Source organism: Malassezia pachydermatis, assembly GCF_001278385.1.
Source record: "Malassezia pachydermatis strain CBS 1879 chromosome Unknown scaffold2, whole genome shotgun sequence".
In the NCBI taxonomy this organism is placed as follows: domain Eukaryota; kingdom Fungi; phylum Basidiomycota; class Malasseziomycetes; order Malasseziales; family Malasseziaceae; genus Malassezia; species Malassezia pachydermatis.
Genome location: NW_017253139.1, coordinates 211,433 through 229,749, shown reverse-complemented (window position 1 = coordinate 229,749; position 18,317 = coordinate 211,433). Strand labels below are relative to the sequence as shown.

At 52.1% G+C, this 18,317-nt stretch overlaps 7 protein-coding genes across 7 annotated transcripts; 4 read left to right on the top strand and 3 right to left on the bottom strand.

Annotated features, from left to right (window-relative positions):
* Positions 1-79: 79 nt before the first annotated feature.
* On the top strand, positions 80-2,712 carry Malapachy_2197 (transcription initiation factor iie subunit beta; the record flags this gene model as incomplete). The annotated part of the gene is made up of 8 exons (XM_018136689.1): positions 80-346; positions 375-773; positions 800-804; positions 1,823-1,925; positions 1,957-2,103; positions 2,131-2,410; positions 2,436-2,504; positions 2,537-2,712. 8 exons carry the CDS (start codon positions 80-82, stop codon positions 2,710-2,712), a joined length of 1,446 nt encoding a protein of 481 aa, XP_017993408.1.
* A 44-nt stretch (positions 2,713-2,756) lies between these two features.
* On the bottom strand, positions 2,757-4,238 carry Malapachy_2164 (cmgc mapk erk protein kinase; the record flags this gene model as incomplete). The annotated part of the gene is made up of 6 exons (XM_018136656.1): positions 2,757-2,794; positions 2,821-2,963; positions 2,991-3,578; positions 3,603-3,832; positions 3,859-3,985; positions 4,015-4,238. 6 exons carry the CDS (start codon positions 4,236-4,238, stop codon positions 2,757-2,759), a joined length of 1,350 nt encoding a protein of 449 aa, XP_017993298.1.
* Positions 4,239-4,934: 696 nt separating this feature from the next.
* On the top strand, positions 4,935-7,041 carry Malapachy_2195 (hypothetical protein; the record flags this gene model as incomplete). Its single annotated transcript, XM_018136687.1, has 5 exons — positions 4,935-5,060; positions 5,095-5,189; positions 5,220-5,343; positions 5,375-5,467; positions 5,494-7,041. 5 exons carry the CDS (start codon positions 4,935-4,937, stop codon positions 7,039-7,041), a joined length of 1,986 nt encoding a protein of 661 aa, XP_017993406.1.
* A 181-nt stretch (positions 7,042-7,222) lies between these two features.
* On the top strand, positions 7,223-8,231 carry Malapachy_2171 (casein kinase subunit ii beta; the record flags this gene model as incomplete). The annotated part of the gene is made up of 3 exons (XM_018136663.1): positions 7,223-7,343; positions 7,376-7,567; positions 7,603-8,231. 3 exons carry the CDS (start codon positions 7,223-7,225, stop codon positions 8,229-8,231), a joined length of 942 nt encoding a protein of 313 aa, XP_017993366.1.
* A 219-nt stretch (positions 8,232-8,450) lies between these two features.
* On the top strand, positions 8,451-14,181 carry Malapachy_2189 (nucleoporin; the record flags this gene model as incomplete). The annotated part of the gene is made up of 3 exons (XM_018136681.1): positions 8,451-8,613; positions 8,645-13,817; positions 14,151-14,181. The coding sequence occupies 3 exons, from the start codon at positions 8,451-8,453 to the stop codon at positions 14,179-14,181; spliced, it is 5,367 nt and encodes a 1,788-aa protein (XP_017993347.1).
* On the bottom strand, positions 13,706-15,691 carry Malapachy_2183 (cytidine and deoxycytidylate deaminase zinc-binding region domain-containing protein; the record flags this gene model as incomplete). Its single annotated transcript, XM_018136675.1, has 2 exons — positions 13,706-13,747; positions 14,108-15,691. The coding sequence occupies 2 exons, from the start codon at positions 15,689-15,691 to the stop codon at positions 13,706-13,708; spliced, it is 1,626 nt and encodes a 541-aa protein (XP_017993353.1).
* A 185-nt stretch (positions 15,692-15,876) lies between these two features.
* Malapachy_2162 (na+ h+ antiporter 1) lies at positions 15,877-18,168 on the bottom strand (the record flags this gene model as incomplete). Its single annotated transcript, XM_018136654.1, has 3 exons — positions 15,877-17,924; positions 17,955-18,036; positions 18,070-18,168. The coding sequence occupies 3 exons, from the start codon at positions 18,166-18,168 to the stop codon at positions 15,877-15,879; spliced, it is 2,229 nt and encodes a 742-aa protein (XP_017993304.1).
* Positions 18,169-18,317: the final 149 nt, after the last annotated feature.

The following is an 18,317-nucleotide window of genomic DNA, read 5'->3' as shown; positions in this document are numbered from 1 at the left end:
TAGAAGATATACATGACACGTTCCTTGCGCCGATTTAAAAGGGCCCGATCGCCTCTGATCGATCTCTCTCTTCGTCAGCATGTCGTCGGAAGATCCCAGCACAGAACGTGCAGGATCTTCCACCTCGCTGTTGGCCTTGATACCCGATCGCGCCCAGCTGGAAAAAGAGCGTCTCGCGCGTGTAGCCGCACGCGAAAGGCGTACCAATACGCAGAAACGTGCGCGATCTACGTCTCCAACAGCACCCGACGAAGTGCCACCTCGCGCCAAGGCTTCTGCGCATGCCATCCATCCGCGCTATATTCCTATCTCTCCAGAAGATCGTTTCTGGAAGGGGGCTCTTAAGGTTCGTATTCTACCGTGTCTTAACTCAGGCCACCTACAATCGATATGCTCGCGTATCCAAAGCAGGCTCTACGCTCGCGCAAGCCATAGCGCCTGCTTCATCCACGGAGCGATGCGGCCTCGAGCGCGTGCTTCTCACCTCCTATGATGTCGAAATTGACTGGATTGAGTCGCTTTTCCCGGCCAATGTACCTGTCACGTATATCGGAAATCCACCCCGGGGCGACTCTCGCACAGATCCATCTGTACCATCACCAGGGTTTTATGCGAGCGATACCATGCCGAATTGGGAAATGTGTATACCCAAGAAGCCCCATCCCAGGGCTCTCCAGCATATGAAGCTTCTTCTTTTGTATTATTCGACTCATCTTCGAGTCATTGTGTCGACCGCCAATCTCACACAGCTGGACTGGTCGCGGTATGAGAACGTACGTACACTTGAGACTCACACCAGATGTTGTATGTTCAAGATTTTCCTACAAATTCGAACCCACTTGCTGAAAAGCAAGCACCTAATCCTACATGCAGCGGTTCTGATTTTCTTGTACAGTTACAGCGTGTGCTGCACTCCCTTACTGTGCCCAACAATCATGCAGCATTCACCCTTCTCCACAATTATGATTTCGATTATGCTGCAGCACACTTGGTGGCAAGCTGGCCTGTGGCGCCTGTTGCGCGAGGATGGGCTCAGATGGAACAAGCTGGCCTTGCAAGGCTGGGTTCAGTGATACGGCGTTTTTCGCTTCCCTATTCTCGCCACATGCACCTTGAGGCCCAGGGATCGTCACTCGCGGCCTATGATAGGCGCTGGCTGGAACAATTCTATCTCATTGCGCAAGGTCATGATCCCGTCGGTCTACTTCCTATTACACCGCGGCAAGGCGATAGTGCCTCCCTGGAATTCAGCCAGGCCACTGGACTACAAGGATGGCCAGACATGTACATTTTATTTCCCACGCAGTCCTGGGTCGAGCATCAAAGCATTGAGGGGCGGATGGGGGGCGGATGCTTTTTTGGGAGAGCGTCTGAATTCAAAAAAAAGAACTGGCATCACTTGTATGCCCAACCTATTTCGCATCGAGGATATATGATGATGCATGCTAAAACAATTCTGGCTCAATGGGACGACCCATCCGTTGGATGGGTCTATGTCGGCAGCCATAACTTCACCCGCGCGGCTTGGGGTACAATATCGGGTAGCAGAGACCAACCCACACAGTCCATCAGTAACTGGGAGCTTGGTATAGTACTTCCTTTGGACTCTACCAATATAGAAGGGGAGTCTATGGATGCTATCCCATACCGACAGCCTGTGACACCCTATAGTCCATCTGACACGCCATGGGACGTAGACTCGTAGTTCCAATTGGGACCTTGCATATTTATCATGTGGAGGTACGTGGAACATCGCCTCCCTCTGTTCTCTCGCCGGCCATGTCAACGTATGTGGAAGTCCTTCGCACTGACGGATGTATAGGAATCTTGCCTTGGCGGAAGGTGAAGTATACAGTCAGCCTGCCAATACAGGTGTGGGTGTACATGAAAGTACACAGTTAGTGGCAGCAGTGGATGCACTAAAGGTGCGTATACATCTCCAGTCTCATGCTGAAGAACACAACACACCCTGTCCGCATGGAAGATTTTGCCCTCGTGCATAATCTTCATGCTCTATTGGATCGAAACAGTAGCCTCTTTCAAAGGTTTAAGCAGCATCCCAAAGTTCTTTATGATGAAAAAACCGACCTATGGAGCTACAAGGTATGAGGTATATCTTGCTAATGACAGCCTGACTATGATATACATTCCCCCGCAGATATTGTTGCATTGCTACGCCAGAAGTATTATCATCCATCTGCTCTTACACCTCTCTCCTCAGCAGCTGGAATGCGTGTGGCAGAGCTGCGAGAGTCATATCCACAAGCGCGCGAGGCGATTGAAGAGCTTGTGAATGAACAGCCGATCGAAAACCGACAGGTCTTGGTTCTTCGCGGGAAGCGAGATGGGGCTATTAAGCATGTATTTTGGAATCCCATCCAGGGTGAAATAGTCAAGCCTATTGATGAAGGTATGTCTTTGCATTTTAACAAAAGAATTTAAAGAACTATGGCGTGGACTCACTGTGCCTAATGTGGTGGATCTGGCTAGCGATCTTGAGAATGGTATGTCTTTAAGTCTTTGACTGACATTACAGAGGGTTTGAGTGCCACCAAGATGGTCGAAAGTACAGCCAAATCTGTGCCATCTTCCGGCCCGGCGCCGAAGGGCAAGAAGGGCAAACGCGGGGCTGCGCCACGCAAATTCAAATTACAAAACACACATTTGAAGGGCGTGGACCTAAGCAAAGACTTTGTCAAACCAAGTGGTTGAGTGTTTACGAGATAGACAAAGCAGACAACTATTCGAATGTACATTTATGCGCCATATTCACGGAGTTGTCGATTAAGGGATTCTGTTGTGAGCATGTAATAGACATACCATGAGGGGCTTCCATAGCGTCTTTCTCAGAGAGTACTTGGCGGTCTGTATATTGTTGAGTGGAATGACCTTGGTATTGGATATTGGGTGGAGCTGCTCCATTAACAAGCTTTTCCTGGGAAAAGGGGACAGATGTAGGGGCACTGGGGTCAGTCACGAGCAATACATACGGTTGTTGCGCTGGTACTCCAACGGAATTTGAATGTTGTTGGTACTGTTGATAGCCGCTCTGTTCCATCATTGCCTGTCTTTGCTGAGCCTGAATCCGGACCTCGCGTCTGAAGCTAACAACTTCGTTGAAAATCAGTTTCTTCATGCCTTCCATATCATCGACACTCTCGAAAGAGAAGTCAAATTTATGAGAACACACAGGCTCATCCTCAGGATCATGCCAGACAGAGAGGTATGGATGTATTAACGCTTCTTCACATGTAATGCGCTCCGAGGGATCAAACGCAAGCAGTCTGCGTAGTAGATCCAAGGCTTGTGGGTTGGCCTCTGGGAAGATCTGCTCAAACGGAATTTGAGGTTTGAAAGGCAGCGATTTGATGTATTGCTGAGCACGTGGACTCGCAATGCGCGCCAGCATACCGTTCGATGGCGTACCGAGATAATGGATGATTTGGTTGAGTTGATCCACATAATCGCGCCCTTTAAAGAGTGGCTTGCGGCCAAGCAGCTCAGCCAAGATGCATCCAACGGACCATAGATCTATGGCCGACGTATAGTTTTGGTGGGATAACATGATCTCTGGAGCCCTATACCAGCGAGTGGCAACATACTCCGTCATAAACTCTTGTTTTCCAGGGAAAACGGTATTCTGATCAGGATCAAATCCTCGAGAGAGGCCAAAATCACATATTTTCAGCTCACAGTCTGCATTAACGAGCAGGTTTCCGGGCTTCAGATCACGATGTAGCACGTTAGCGCTGTGAATATACTTCAGGCCACATAATGTCTGGTAAATAAAACTTTGGAAGTGTGCATCGCTAAGCGGCTGACCTGATCGGATCTGATATAAGTGCAGTAGTAACGTACAATGGCATGTAGGTCGGCTTCCATAAGCTCTTCATACAGGTAGATTTCATTGAAATCGGATGGGTTGGTAATGTCAAGGTCGTAGAGACAAGTAATGTTCTTATGCCCACGAAAGTGACGAAGTAGCCTATAATGAGTTAGGTAATGTATACGTACTTTATTTCACGAAGTGCTCGTTTGGTAAGAATGCTCTTGGCAAAGACATTTGATACCTTCTTGATAGCCACGCTTTCTCCTGAAGCCACATGCACAGCAGATGTAACGCACCCGTAGGCACCTTGGCCCAAAGATTTGGTAATACGGTAAGCCGGATCTATCCAGAATATCTGGGAGGATACGTTGACCTGAACACGGTGCATTCTGTCTGATGAAGAGCTCATGGCTGAGCTAGGATAACGGCAACAAAGAATGTAAAGGCGCAATGCACAGCCATACAATTTCTTAAGGCACAGGTGCGGGGGGTCTACTTCGGCCGAACGCACGAACCAACTATGATTCCAAAAAAAGCGCTCGGAATGAAGGAGCCATGAGGCGATTCTTATTGTCCGAGCCGTCATGTTGCCGCGTACCTACCGCTGTTGCGTAGCAAGATATAAGTGGCGTTTCTTCCTCTGAGAAAAAGAAATGCATGCTGGAAATCGAATACTGCAAGAAAGTAGCTACCAGTGTAGCATATGGCCATTTCACAAACACTATTGTAATTTTAATGAGATGTAATGATAGCATATACTATATACTACCTGTTTGAATATGGCAGTTAAGCCATACTAGTACCATGCTAATATGTCTAGTATGTAGTGAAACAGCGATTCATAACCTAGATGAAAATAGAATATATTAACATGGCAAATAAACTTAGTCTATTCACTTATAATAATATATTAAGTTGCTGCCGAAAAGAGAAAATTGCTTGACAGTCTGCGCACTGGAGCCGCTAACGAGACAACTAAAGAGAGCATGCACGGTAATTTTCTGGAGGCGCGTCAGATCTCCACAATCTTATCACGTGAGAGGGACATTTTAGGCGCGCGATGCTCCTACGGAAACTTAGCAAGTGTTTCTATACGCGACGCATAATGGCAGTAGCAGCACTGCAAGGAGATATCGTCTCCGCTCTTCGCCAAAATTGGAGATTTGCTGCTATTTGTCAGTTTCTGTTCACTTTTGAAGAGGCACTTGAGCTTGGAGGGTTTCAAACCCAAGTATGTTGTACTATCCTTGAGACTAACATTAAAGCGCTTGGAAGCTGCCTTCAAGCTAAACCAGACGAGCTATTTATCCTGGCTTTTTGCACTACTTCTCCGGTTTCTGACCCAGGATAAGTCTATTACGTACGTACATGTTTCCGACTCACGTCCCAGCGAAACGACATGGGATGATTCGCTTCGTTATCAGTGGAATCTACGCGCCAAGCCTGGGCAACAAGCTCCGTTAGGCACGGTAGATGAGCCTATACCATGGGATGATCTCGACATTCAAGATAAGGTATGTTCACTATTGGAGTCTCACTCAGTAGCTTTTGTGTTTGCATGAGCTCTGTGAGTGGCAAATGGAGGATCCTGAGCGCCTTCGTCGCAAGCTTACTTCCGAAGATGATGCTGTGAGCTGGGTATGTGCCATGATTATATCTAATAGCAGCGTGTGGATCCTGCTGGCTGGGATCGGAATGGAAACACATATTGGCTCTTTGACGACAACCGTCTATGGATTCAACGCGTACCGCCAAAACGTGTGCCAAAACGTACCAAGGCAGCGCCACCGCCAAAGAAGCGGAAGATTGCAAAGCCAGCCTTGCCGCCTCCTCGACCTGCTGGCCGAAGGTCTTCACGTTTGAATCGTGGGGTAGACAATGAGGGATGGGAGGCGGTGCCGGCTGATATCCTGCCACCTCCAAAGAAAGAGACGTCAGAAAAAGACCTGTTTGATTCTGATTCGGATCTGTCACTACCACCTGACGAGGATACGGACGCCTCCTCCTCGTGGCTTGAATTTGAGACTATTTGTGTCACCAAGCCAGAATGGGAGGCCTTCAGTGCCAAGTTCGCAGCGTCCAAGCACCCTGACGAGAGGCAGCTTTACAAATATATCACAAAGGAGGTCCTGCCGAAGGTCCTGGAAGTGATCCAGGCCGAGGAGAAAAAAGCTGCGCTGGAAATTGCCATGTCCAACCGCAAGCGAAGCAGTCGTATTGCTATGCGTGATAGTGAACGCGAACAACGCGAGAAGGAAGAGGCTGAAATACGCGAACAACGTGCGCGCGCTGCGGCTGCACTCAAGGCAGAAAGGGAACGTGGGGCACGGGCACTTGCAGAAGAGCAAGCTCGGAAAGAGCGTGAAGTCCGGGTGATGAGCCGAGGTGAACGTTTGCTAGCTCGTGAGAGGCTCATTCAAGAACGAGAAGAAGCGAAGCGTCGCCAAAGTCAGGAGCCATCGGAGCCTACAGAGTCGTGGCATCTTCGCTGTGAAGTTTGCCGAGCGGATGTCATTGACCCACCTGAATCTCAGGATGTAGTGGCGTGCGAGAAGTGTGGTATTTGGCAACATACAGGCTGTTGGGATGCTCTCGACCGCCAAGAGGGCAGGACGCCACGTTCATGGAACTCTGTTGATTTCCAGTGTCGCTCGTGCGATGACGATCAGAAACCTGCTGTGGTACCTCTAGGCCAGCCATTGCCTGTGCCTCAGGCGCGTCAAGGCAATACGCTGAAGGAGTCGGACGACGTGCCTCCTTTTCACCCTATGAAAGAGACGGATGGGTCGGGGCCCACTACCAACAGAATGTATCAGTTGGGGATGACAAGTGCTGCGGCTTCTGCCTCACCCATGGTGCCTGCCCCTGTCTCTTTGCCCAGCCCGAGAACAGGACTTGGCACTTTTGGTGGCTCGCCTATGGCTCCCCCTCGCTTGCCAAGCACACCCGGGTCAAGCAGTCCACAAAGATCGCAACCGACATCGCCCCAGCATGCTTTTAGTCCGTTTCAGCGTAATATGAGCCCCCGTGGCGCTTTCCCTCTGCGAAGTTTGCATGTCAAATCGCCATTGTCGCGTGCGGTAGATATGACGGATGTGCCTACGCCCATGGCGCTTGGCCCCCCCATGACGTCAGCGCCGAAACCAAGTTCGGAGGCAAAGCCAGCTACTTCGACAGAAGCTTCTTCGACTCTGATGAATCACACGGTCTAGGCATCTACACATACCTATGTAGATTGTACAGTAAGAATGCTAACGTATGTCATCACGACTGTGGCTCTCTGGCCAAGCACGACAGGCCCCCTACATGTGGAGGTAAGTTCGGCCGAGTGCACGTCCCTCAAAGCAGACGACGTGATAGCACCTCGCTCCACCATCCACCCATTTTTCTGTAATGACGACGAATGCCTCGGAGGCGGGTGCGTCCGCTGTCGAGAAAGGGGCTAGTGCTGAAAAGCTGGATGATATGAATAAGGAAGAAACTCTTAGTGAGGTGGGCGAAGAAGAGCTGTATGGTACGTAGGTGCTCGTGTGACTTACATCCTAGAGTCTGAAACGCCGTCGGAGAGTGGTACAGAAGGTCTCACATGGATCTCATGGTTTTGCTCATTGGCTGGGCATCAGTACTTTGCGGAGGTAGCCGAGGATTTCATTGACGATGATTTCAACCTGACGGGCCTCAACTTCCTGGTCCCCTTCTACAAGGAAGCGTTAGAAATGATTCTTGACATTGAGCCACGTACGTGCCATACCACTGGCTAGCTTACCTTGCAGAGGACTCACTAAAAATCCCTGATATATCCATTGTTGAATCGTCTGCAGAGTTGCTGTATGGCCTAATTCACCAGCGATACATTATCACACGGCAGGGCATGCAACAGATGGTGGAAAAGTTTGAGAGTGGACACTTTGGCATGTGCCCTCGCGTGTATTGCAACTCGCAGTTCACGCTTCCATGTGGCCGGTCGGACTTGCCGGGCCTAGATACTGTGAAACTGTTTTGCCCCAACTGTTTGGATACCTATACACCACCTAGTAGCCGCTTCCATGGCATTGACGGCGCCTTTTTCGGCACAACATTCCCTCACCTTCTTCTGCAGTGCTACCGTGACCTTGCGCCGTCGATTCTTGCGCCGCTACCTGTGCTAGAACATGAAGAACATGGGGTTGAAGCCCCTAAGGGCGAAATAAAAAAGACGGTCTCGCCTATGGATGAAACTAGCACGGCGCCCTCGTCGCCCAAGCCACAGACGTTGACCTATTCGCGACTGGGTCGGAAAGTGCCGCATTCTGGCATATATACACCACGCATTTATGGATTCAAGGTCAGCCCCTTCGCAGTAAATGGGCCACGTATGCAATGGCTGCGTATGCGACCGACCACGCTGCAAGAATTGGAGTAGTAGACTCATAGACTCTGTTGTATAGGCTACGTGAGCAGTTGGCTGGATGGAGGGGCCTGGTTGGGTCTGCACGACCTCCACGTGCGAGTCACGCGCGCGCTGGTCTACCTGACAGCAAGCGCGAGCGAAAGCGCGGCGTGGAACCAAAGCACACCGTCAACGTGCGTGCAGACGGATGGCAGTCTCGCGTGCAGAAGCAGGCGAGGCGCTTGCACCGGTATGTTGGATCGCGTAGCTAATCCTCAGTTCCTCGCACTTCGGCAACTCGCGAAAGATGTGACTGTGCGACTGTCCGATCCCTTCGGCGATCAGTCGCAGCAGATTGTGGATGCGTTTGGTGTGGCGCCGCGACATGGCTGGGCCGTGGCAGCGACGCATCAAGGTACGTGTAGCTTCATGGAGTAACATTCCAGGACTCTCTCTCTTTGATGTACGGGCGTTGCGTGCGACGTTCATAGACGCGGAACGAAATACGACGCCTACGGCGGTGCCCATGCATACGTGCCATACCACCACAGAGCCTTCTCTAGGCGCTCCGATCCAGTTCGTGAAGCTCTCCAGTGATGAAGAGCACTTGATGGCATCGCTGAGCAATGGCAAAATTGTCATCTGGCCCACCAAAGGGCTAAGCACGGGCTTCGGTGCGCCTTGCGTAATCGAGCCGCCGTCTAGTGCGACGTGCCTCCGAGCTTTGCTGCCCAACCCGGACGATCATGCGAATCTCTGCTTAGCCCTGTATGATACAACAGCGTCGCCTACGCCGCAAGGCACAGCATATCTTCTCGATATGGCTCAGGGAACGTGGGTCGCTACCCTACCCACGGAAGCGGTGACGTCAGCCGCCTGGTCGACGCGTGGCAAGCAGTTGGTGCTTGGTACTCTCGCAGGTGAACTGGTGCAGATGACTCCGGACGGGAGCGTGAAAGCCACACTCCCCTGCGCGCCGGAGTATGATCGGTCTGTATACGTGGACGATGTGCAATGGCTGGAAAATCATGTGTTCCTCCTTACGTACAATTCGGTGCCGACATCAGCAGAGCCTGTGCACGACACAGATGTATTTGTTCTGCTTCGTGATGCGAAGGCCAACACACTAACGTACGGCGCCTTCCCGTACGACGTAGCACCGCCGTTTGGCGATACGAGTCGGTTGGGACATCGCTACGTTGCCGCACTACGAATGTGGGCACCGATGAAGCACTTTGTGTTTATGACAAATACGGCGAGCACGGATGTAGGTGTCATGGCATGTCAAGAAGGCTCAGGTCCCCAAGCATGGCAGGCTTTGGAGCTGGAAGAAACGTCTCGACCTGTGTTGCCTTTTTCCTCGGTGGATGAGTCGTCCGATACATCGCCTATTGGTATGGCCATGGATCTTACCGCCTCGGATCCTGTGCCAGACCCCAATGCAGCCTCCAAAGGCGAAGATCCCGCAGCGACGTTGCCCGCGATGCCAATTCTTTACGTGTATACTAGCGACGGAGTCCTTTTGGCCTACCATGTCATTTACACAGACGCAACAGCAGCTTACCCCGGTATGATTACGCCTGGGACGGCCTCTACTGCGCCTGCGAAGAAGGACACTCCATCGCAGGCGCCTTCAACGCCAGCCTTTGGTGCGTCCACGACACCCTCGTTTGGATCGACATCGACGCCAGCCTTTGGTGCGTCCATGACACCCTCGTTTGGAGCGACATCGACGCCAGCCTTTGGCTCGACCTCCGCCTTTGGCACTGTATCCAAGCCAGCGTTTGGCTCGACCTCCGCCTTCGGTAGCACGCCCTCTACAAGCTCCGCATTCGGGACGTTTAGCGGTGCTACATCGGCATTTGGCGGAGCTGCTGCGCCGAAGCCCGCATTTGGTCAAACATCCGCTTTTGGGAAGCCTAACACCCCATCGGCCTTCGGCCAAGCCAGCACCACGTCGGCCTTTGGGCAGTCAGGTACATCTGCCTTTTCTGCCATGTCATCGAAACCTAGCGCGTTTGGGACAGCGAGTCAAGGCGCTTCTTCCTCGGTGTTTGGCTCAGGCGGAAGTTTTGGCAGCACGTCCAAACCTGTGTTTGGCGGTGCAACGCCAGCGCCCAAATCGACGGCAACTCCGGACGACGATATGGCGCAAGAGGATAACACTAGCGCAGGGACCTTCTCGTTTGGGTCGTTGGACGCTATGCTCTCCAAGCCTAAAGAAAGTGCAGCGACATTTGGGTTTGGACAGACGCCTTCGAAACCGCAGACATCGCTTTCCTTTGGTCAAAGTGTGGCAGCCAAGGATACGTCCATAACGTCAGCGGAAGGTGAATCCATGTCGACAGACCATATGGCCACCGATACAAGTACGAGCAAAGACACCAAACATACCCCCAGTGCGTCCCCTGATATGCCGCCATCAAAACCTGAATCTGAATCGAAGCAGGGACACCAGGATGAGGTGGGTGCCCCGTCGGATGAAAAGGGCCAGGACGGCGCGAAGGCCAAGGTTTCAACGGGATCGAACGACGTTGATGCCTCTACGCCAGCGATAGATGTGGCTGCTGCAAGCAACGTGTCTGCCTCCTCCCCCGATGAGAAAAGTGGAAAGGCTGCACTAACGACCTTGACAGGCTCAGGCTTTTCATTTGCGAAGCCTAGTGGCGACATACCTGCTTTTTCGTTCTCCCAGCCGTCTGCGACACCAGCAGAAAGCATGGCCAAAGACGAACCAAAAGAGACAGAAACAAAGTCATTGAGCAATGCCTTTGCATCGTCGAAACAGGATAGTACGACACCACTATCTAGTCCTAAACAGGACAAGGTGACAACGGAGAAGCCGGCTTTCTCATTCGCTAAGTCAGCTAGCGAGGATACCGCATCGAAGCCGACATTCTCATTCTCCAAGCCAGCGGAGTCGGCAAAGTGGGCGGACCAAGCTAAGTCGTCCGAAGAGAAGGACACGAAGCAGCTCTCCAGTGCTACAGCAGAAAAGGAGAAGGACACGAAGCCGGCCTTTTCATTCGCGAAGGTCTCTGAAAAAACGGACACAACACCGTCTTTCTCGTTTGCCAAGCCTACGGTAGAAAAGGAAACGAAGCCCACGTTCTCGTTTGCCAAGCCGTCGGAAGAAAAGAAGGACGCTAAGCCTTCATTCTCCGTGCCTAAACCGACTGATGAGAAGCCTGACACTCAGCCTTACTTCTCGTTTGCTAAGCCGGCAGAGAAGACAGAAACAAATCCTGCCTTCTCGTTCGCGAAACCTTCAGAAGAGAAGGCGGCTGCACCGCTAGACGACAAGAAAGAAGCAAGGCCCTCCGATCAGAAGACAGAGACTAAGCCAACTTTCTCCTTTGCCAAGGCAACAGAAGAGAAGGGGACGAAGCCATCGTTCTCCTTTGCCAAGCCCTCAGACGAGAAGGATGCCAAACCGACTTCTTCTTTGGCAGGGACAGAGGACAAGAAAGATCCGAGACCTTCGTTCTCGTTCGCTAAGCCTGAGGCAGAGAAGGAAGAGAAACCTAGCTTTTCGTTTGCCAAGCCGTCAGCAGCAAAGGCCGATACTCAACTGGCTTTCTCATTCGCCAAACCTTCCGAAGAGAGGAAAGAGACTACCGTGTCGGACAAGAACGTCGAAACAAAGCCGTCCTTTTCTTTTGCCAAACCGTCGGAAGAGAAGAAAGAGACGAAGTCTACGTTCTCGTTTGCCAAGCCTACGGAAGGAAGGGCAGACGCTACGCCATCCTTTTCATTCTCCCAACCTTCGGATGCGAACAAAGACATCCCTTCTTCGAAAGAGAAGGAGACGGCCTCGTCCGATGGCAAAAAGGACGAGCCGAAATTCTCCTTTGCCAGGTCGTCCGAAGAGAAGGAGGCCAAACCAGCAAGTGACAGCACTGCATCAAAGCCTAGCTTCTCGTTCACCCAGCCCGCAGAAGCAAAGACCGATGTCGCGCCTTCTTCCGCGCTGGCTACGCCGCTCAACGACAAAGCCAAGACTGAGTCTAACGAGAAAGCGAGTGCTGTGTCGCCCCTTGCGCTACCAAAGTCTGCCGGTAGTGTAGAAGCTCTGCCAGGAAAGAAAGAAAACGAAAAAGAGTCAAGTTCTAAGGTGGCCTCTACGCCAACGTTCTCTTTCGCCTCGGCAGCGAAGGCAAACGAGACGAAGGCCCACTCGGACACAGCAAGCGAAACGAAGCCAGCGAGTGCCTTTTCATTGGCCAAGCCTAGTAGCAGTACCCCTGCACCTGCTTTTGCTTTTGCTACGCCAAGTGGCGCTACCGCCTCGAGTGCGTTCTCATTTGCCAAGCCGACGGAGAGCACAGCATCCTCATCCGCGTTTGCCTCGGCCAAAGCTGGACAGACGCTGACGAGCGACAAGGGCATAACGTCGGATACCCGCGCAGCGCCAACGCTCGAGCCTACAGCAGGTAAGGCCGGCGTTGCTCTTTCGGCCACGGTGCCCGAGATTGACTTGAGCCATGTTCCTACGCCCTCTGTCCCGCAAGAAGAGCATGCCTTGCAAACCGAGTTTGCGAAGATTTATATGATGCTGACAGAGGAGCTGAAAACACTCAAAGACCAGGCGCAAGCGAGCTCCAAGTTCTTTGAAGCGCTATCGCAGCCATCCACGCATCCCAAAGAAATCAAAGACTTGGCCAAGATGGAGGCATGGGTCTTTGGCGATATGCCATCGCTAGCCAAGATCACAGGGACGTTGGATGACGATCTGCATACGGCCGAGTCGAGTGTCAGCGCGACGCAGCAGCGTGTATCGGACATGGACAGTACCCAACTCAAGGTGGACGTGAAGCGCGACGAGGCTGCACGATTCCTACGTGCGCGACAAGATCCTGAATTTGCTAAGCTGGTGCGTGTGCGACACTTGGGCCCTGAGCATACAGAGAACCAGTGGCGCCTGCGCCGTACGACGCATTTGATTCGGGAGCGAATGCAGGAGTTGGAGGAGTACTTACGTGATGTGCAGACGTCCACCGCACATGCGAAGCAAGGACGACCCGCCATGCGTGTGCCATCCCTGGACTCAATATACCGGTCTGTGGACAATATCAGTACGTTGGTCTCCGACAAGCTTGCGGAGCTCGACAGAATTGAGAAGGACGTGACGGAGCTTCTTCCCAAGGCTAAGGTGGATCGTGGATCCACGCCTGCGCCTGTACAACGTCGTCCTCTTGAAACGCTGACCGACTTGGAGTCCGTCCTACCGAATGTCGATGCGGACGAGTCTGTGGTACACGTTGCGATGCACGATGCGTTGGTCGATGCTTTGTTCCATGCCCAAGCTACGCCTTTGCTGACCAAGGCCGAGGAGGCTGAGGACGTAGCGACGCTGCGGCATCTTCGTGGCGGACCTGTGTGCCTACGCCGCCTTCGTGCCGCTTCTACAGCGACCTCGTCACCCGTGCCACCGCCCACTAAAGAATCCGACGGACGGCCTTCGCCCGCTGAAGCTCCGTCGGAACCTGTGAACTTTTTGCGGACGTCTACACTCGGCGGTCCCGTCGGCCATCAGACACCGTCGACCCCTGTCTCAGCTTTCCGACGCAGTGCTTTGCCTACGTTCTCGGCAAGCACGAAAGAGGGGTCTACACCGTCGTATGTTACGTTTGAAGGATTGGTACAACCTCGGCCTGTGAATGAAGAAAAGGATCTGACCTTGGATGAGTTTGTGGCGCAGGAGGAAGACGACGATGATGATGTCTACCAGGATGACTATGACGATGACTACGACGACGACTATGATGACGAGGAGGAAGACGACGACGGCTATGATGACGAGGAGGAAGATGACGACGACGACGACGATGAGTAAATTACAAGTCGTAAGGTATACTAGTGGGCACAGTCGATATAGGTAGGTCAGTAGGATCCACCCATCGCCATACATGGTATTGGTGATTGAGGCCACTTTGCTCGTGGATCGCGTAGGGACCGCCATCGTGCACGCCTTCGCATGTAGCATAGGCGTCCTTGGCAGCCCCACAGAACCCTCCTGTGCCAGGCGATGGGTACAGGAAAAACACCTCGCGAACACGTGAGTGGACGAGGGCCATGGCACAGTAGACACACGGCTCGTGCGTAATAAACAGCGAAAGACCTGTCAGCAAGTAATCTTGGCCATTCACCGCCTCCTTGGCATCGTCGTTGGCACGTTGCTGAGCGCGAATGGCAGCCACTTGGCGGACCGCATTGGGGATGGCATGACGCAGAGGGTGGTTATCACGTACGCGGGTATCAAAGGCGTCGACATGAATGGCCTCCTCGTCGTTGGCTAGCGACGTGACATAGACGCCGACGCCTACTTCTCCTGCCTGCGCCGCCAGTGAAGCGGTACGTAAGCACCTTGCAAATCCATCGCGGATCCGCCCCACAGCACGAGCATCGGACCACCTACGCGCATCCTCCGCGCGATCCACAGGCACCGTCGCTCGCGCTGCATCGCTGCCGGGAATGCCCTGCTTGGTTGAAAGGCCGGCGCCTGGCGGCAAAAAGACACAAGGCCACACTGCAGACCATTCTGCCAAACGGTCACGCATAGGCGCAGGGCCTGAGGGAACACGCACCTGGTACAGGTTCATAGGCAAGTCCATGTCCGCTAGGATGGTATGCAAGAGAGAAAGCAGCTCGCTTTTGGAATGAGCGGACGTCAAGGCCAGGAGCATTGACAAGGCGTCCGACGAGTCATGCGACAAAACAGGGACGCCATCAAGCATCTTGGTCACTTCCCTCGCTTTGCGAAACGTCCTAAGGTGCCGCAAAGAGTAGATGGGATGCGCATCCCCTGCCTTCAACGTGCCATTCTTCACGGCCCCTTGCAAGAGCCGCACGACAGTGGAACATGCCTTGGGCGGTACATCCATCGCCCATGCCACAGAGGTTTCTAACGGCATTGTTTTGGGATCTGGTGAGGATGTGACACGCCATAGCGGTGCAGGATACGAAGGGTCAACCGGCGCACGATGGGCTTCTTCCTCGGACTCAGCACCCAGCTGGCCAAAGAGCGCGAGCTCATGCTCCTCAGTCATGGGCGTCGTAGGCATAGCATCGTTGGACGGAGACTCCCACCACATGCGACCAGCGCCATAGCAGATGAAGAGCTCTTCGCCAGCGTCGATCGCACGGACAGTGCGATACTTGATCGACTGCGTACTTCGATCCAGCTCGTAGGATACATTGGCGGACGTAGGATGGTGATTAAAGAGCGATCCAAGACCTAAAGCTAGTGCCATAGTATTACCAGTGCTGCTTTTCTCCCATACAAATGTGTACGAGTCCAATACGGTGTATTGCCCATGCTCCGTGTATTCCTGCGGCGTAAAAAGGAGAACGGGGCTGATTTCAATGATGGTATTCGCAGAAATGGGTATCGTAGCAAACAAACTGCGCCCGGCATACGGTGTCTGGCAGATGCGCAGCCCATAGGGATTGGTATGAGGCGTACACGCAGGCGGCACCTGCGTGCTAGCCATGGTCGCTTGGGAAGCTGCGGTCTTCGTTAAAAAATTTGGGCCCTTTCTCTCCACTTGGGCAGCACACCGCTGAACGGCTACCAAGTATATGATTAGGTGCCTATGTTGTCCTATGTGTCCACATGTATAGGGGGAAGGGGTTTTCTGATTGTACTATATGGTATCGTAGTATAGCAAGGGTGTAGTTAGTTGTCAATAATAGTGCCGTCCGGTCTCACAATAACGACTTCAGGCGCGTCGGCCTCGTCTTCCTCTGTATCGTTCTCCTTGACTGCAGATCGTTCGCTGGCCAGTTTCTTCGCAAAGTGAGACACTTTTGATACGACCTTGTTTTCGTACAGCTGCAGTTTGGAAAGTTCCGAGAGATTCGTATCTTTGTCCCAACCAATAGCATGCTCGAGCTTTGCTTCGTATTTCGAAAGCAGTTCATACAATGGACTCTTGGCATCCTTGAAATAGTCATAATCATCCGGGTGAATAGGGATCACAATCGTACGTGCTTCATCAAGCGGCTTATCCGTAATCTCCACCACAATCTTGTGGCCTTCCACCCATTCTCGAATCTTTGGATATACATCTTCTTCGTCTGGTTCCATACTCTCAGGCTCCTCGGTGCGCTGCGCCTCAGTAATATCTTGTTCAACGGCAGCCGCCACAGCCGCCGGTGTTTTCCTCTCCTGTCGGCGCTCTTTATATCGGCGCATTTCCACTGTATCTTCTCCATCCCAATCGTCCTCCGCTGCATAGTTGCCATCTTCAATATCACTAATCGACCGGATCGTTCGGAAATGCTGAAGAGAATGACGATGGTGATGGCTAGATGTTGTACCTTCGGATGACTCAGCTTTTTCTTCTTCCCCTATCGCGATGCCTTGTTGCTTTTGCTTCTCCAAGCCCATCCGCATAGCTTCGACGACCGATATTTGGCCCGGTTCTTGTTCCTTCGTCTCTGTTTCGTCCCCACTCGTCGCAAGGTGTCGCATGCGGTTCAGCCACGTCGGCTCATTATTCTGTAGTGCTGTAGCGTGCATACTCAGCGTGCGATTGATGTTGATATGCGCCTTGCGTCCAAAGGCAAAGAAAGGAATTGTAAAGCCATGGACAATGACTGAGGCCAGGACAAAAAAGTAGACCACGGGCTGGATTGTCAAAGCCAACACTTCATTCGGCGTCTGTGGTGGCACCGAGACTTCCTCCGGTAGCATCAGCCGGCCAAACGTGCACATGAAGATAGCACCCACACCCATAGGACCGAAATAGCCAGAGAAGACAGCCTCTTGAAACGTCTTAATATCAGGAATCCACCTCCATAGCATGATCACAACAGGGAGACGCTTTAGCAATAGCACCAAAATACTAAGACCAATGAGACGTCCCACACTCAAATTGTATTCACCATTCACGAAGGAACTCCATGGCATTTCGGCCCCAATGTAAACAAACGTCGCCACATTGAATAGCAAGTCGACAATGTTCGAAAAGTTCGAGTCCGCTGTCTGCTTTTGGAACCATCCATCCCACGCAAACGCTGTACCACATGCAAACGCCGCAAGCAGGTCATCGCTACCCAAGAGCACAGTGAGGCCCATACTAGCCACGGACAGGCTCACATATTGAGCAACGAAACTCTCTCGATCCACTAGCTTGTTCCTCTCACTGAATCGAATCAATTTCCTCGCAAGGAATCCGATCAATGCGCCGATCAACGTGCCGACCACAATTTCATAGAGCCAAGTGTGGTATACCCATTCCGCAATGGGAAAACCCACTTTTCCACGGTTCACTGTAAGGTAGTATGCAAGGTAAAGAAAAGGAAAGGCTGCTCCATCGTTACAGCCTGACTCACATTGCAACATATGCCGGATGTGTGTGGGTACATGTTTCTCGGCCCACGGACCACCCACAACAGCTTGTGCCAAGATTGGATCTGTTGGCGAAACACAAGCTGCAATTACAAGTGCTGCCAGGTAGTCCAGGCCAGGTACCAATGCCCAAATGAGCAAGCCTGACACGAGCCAGCCCCATAACATGACTGGGCCAAGAAGCATCGTTATTGACTTCCAGTGGCGCCAGAGGTATTTCTTAGGCAGCTCTACTCCCACAGAAAAAACGGATAGAGCAATACATACTCGCATCACTTCCAAAGTTATTTCGTTTGTCAGAACGGTGCCCGGCGCTTCGCTATCTTTACCGCCCCAGTCTTCCGGATGAAAAATCTTGGCTGCACTAGGGCCTGTTGTTAGTGTAAAGTTTGATCACTCACCAATAATGATACCAAACACCAGTGCAATTGGAGCTTCACCCAGGTATAGGCGTTCTTTGACAAGCATGGAGAACATGCCGAACTTTCAACGTTAATGCACAAAAGCTATACTTACAATCACAATAAAGAAACCAAGTGCCACATAAATGATATGAGGAGCAGATATCTCAATCGGATTAAAATCATGTGTCTGTCCTTCGAGAGCCTCTGTCATGACGGCCTGCGCACACTTTGTACGGTGGCTGCAGACTGTCAGTCAAGATTAAGAAACGACTTGTCAGACATCTTAATTGCGCCAAGAAATTTTATTGATTAATTAAATATTCTTCCTATTCGCAGAGACACCATCGGCGCCCGCTTAGC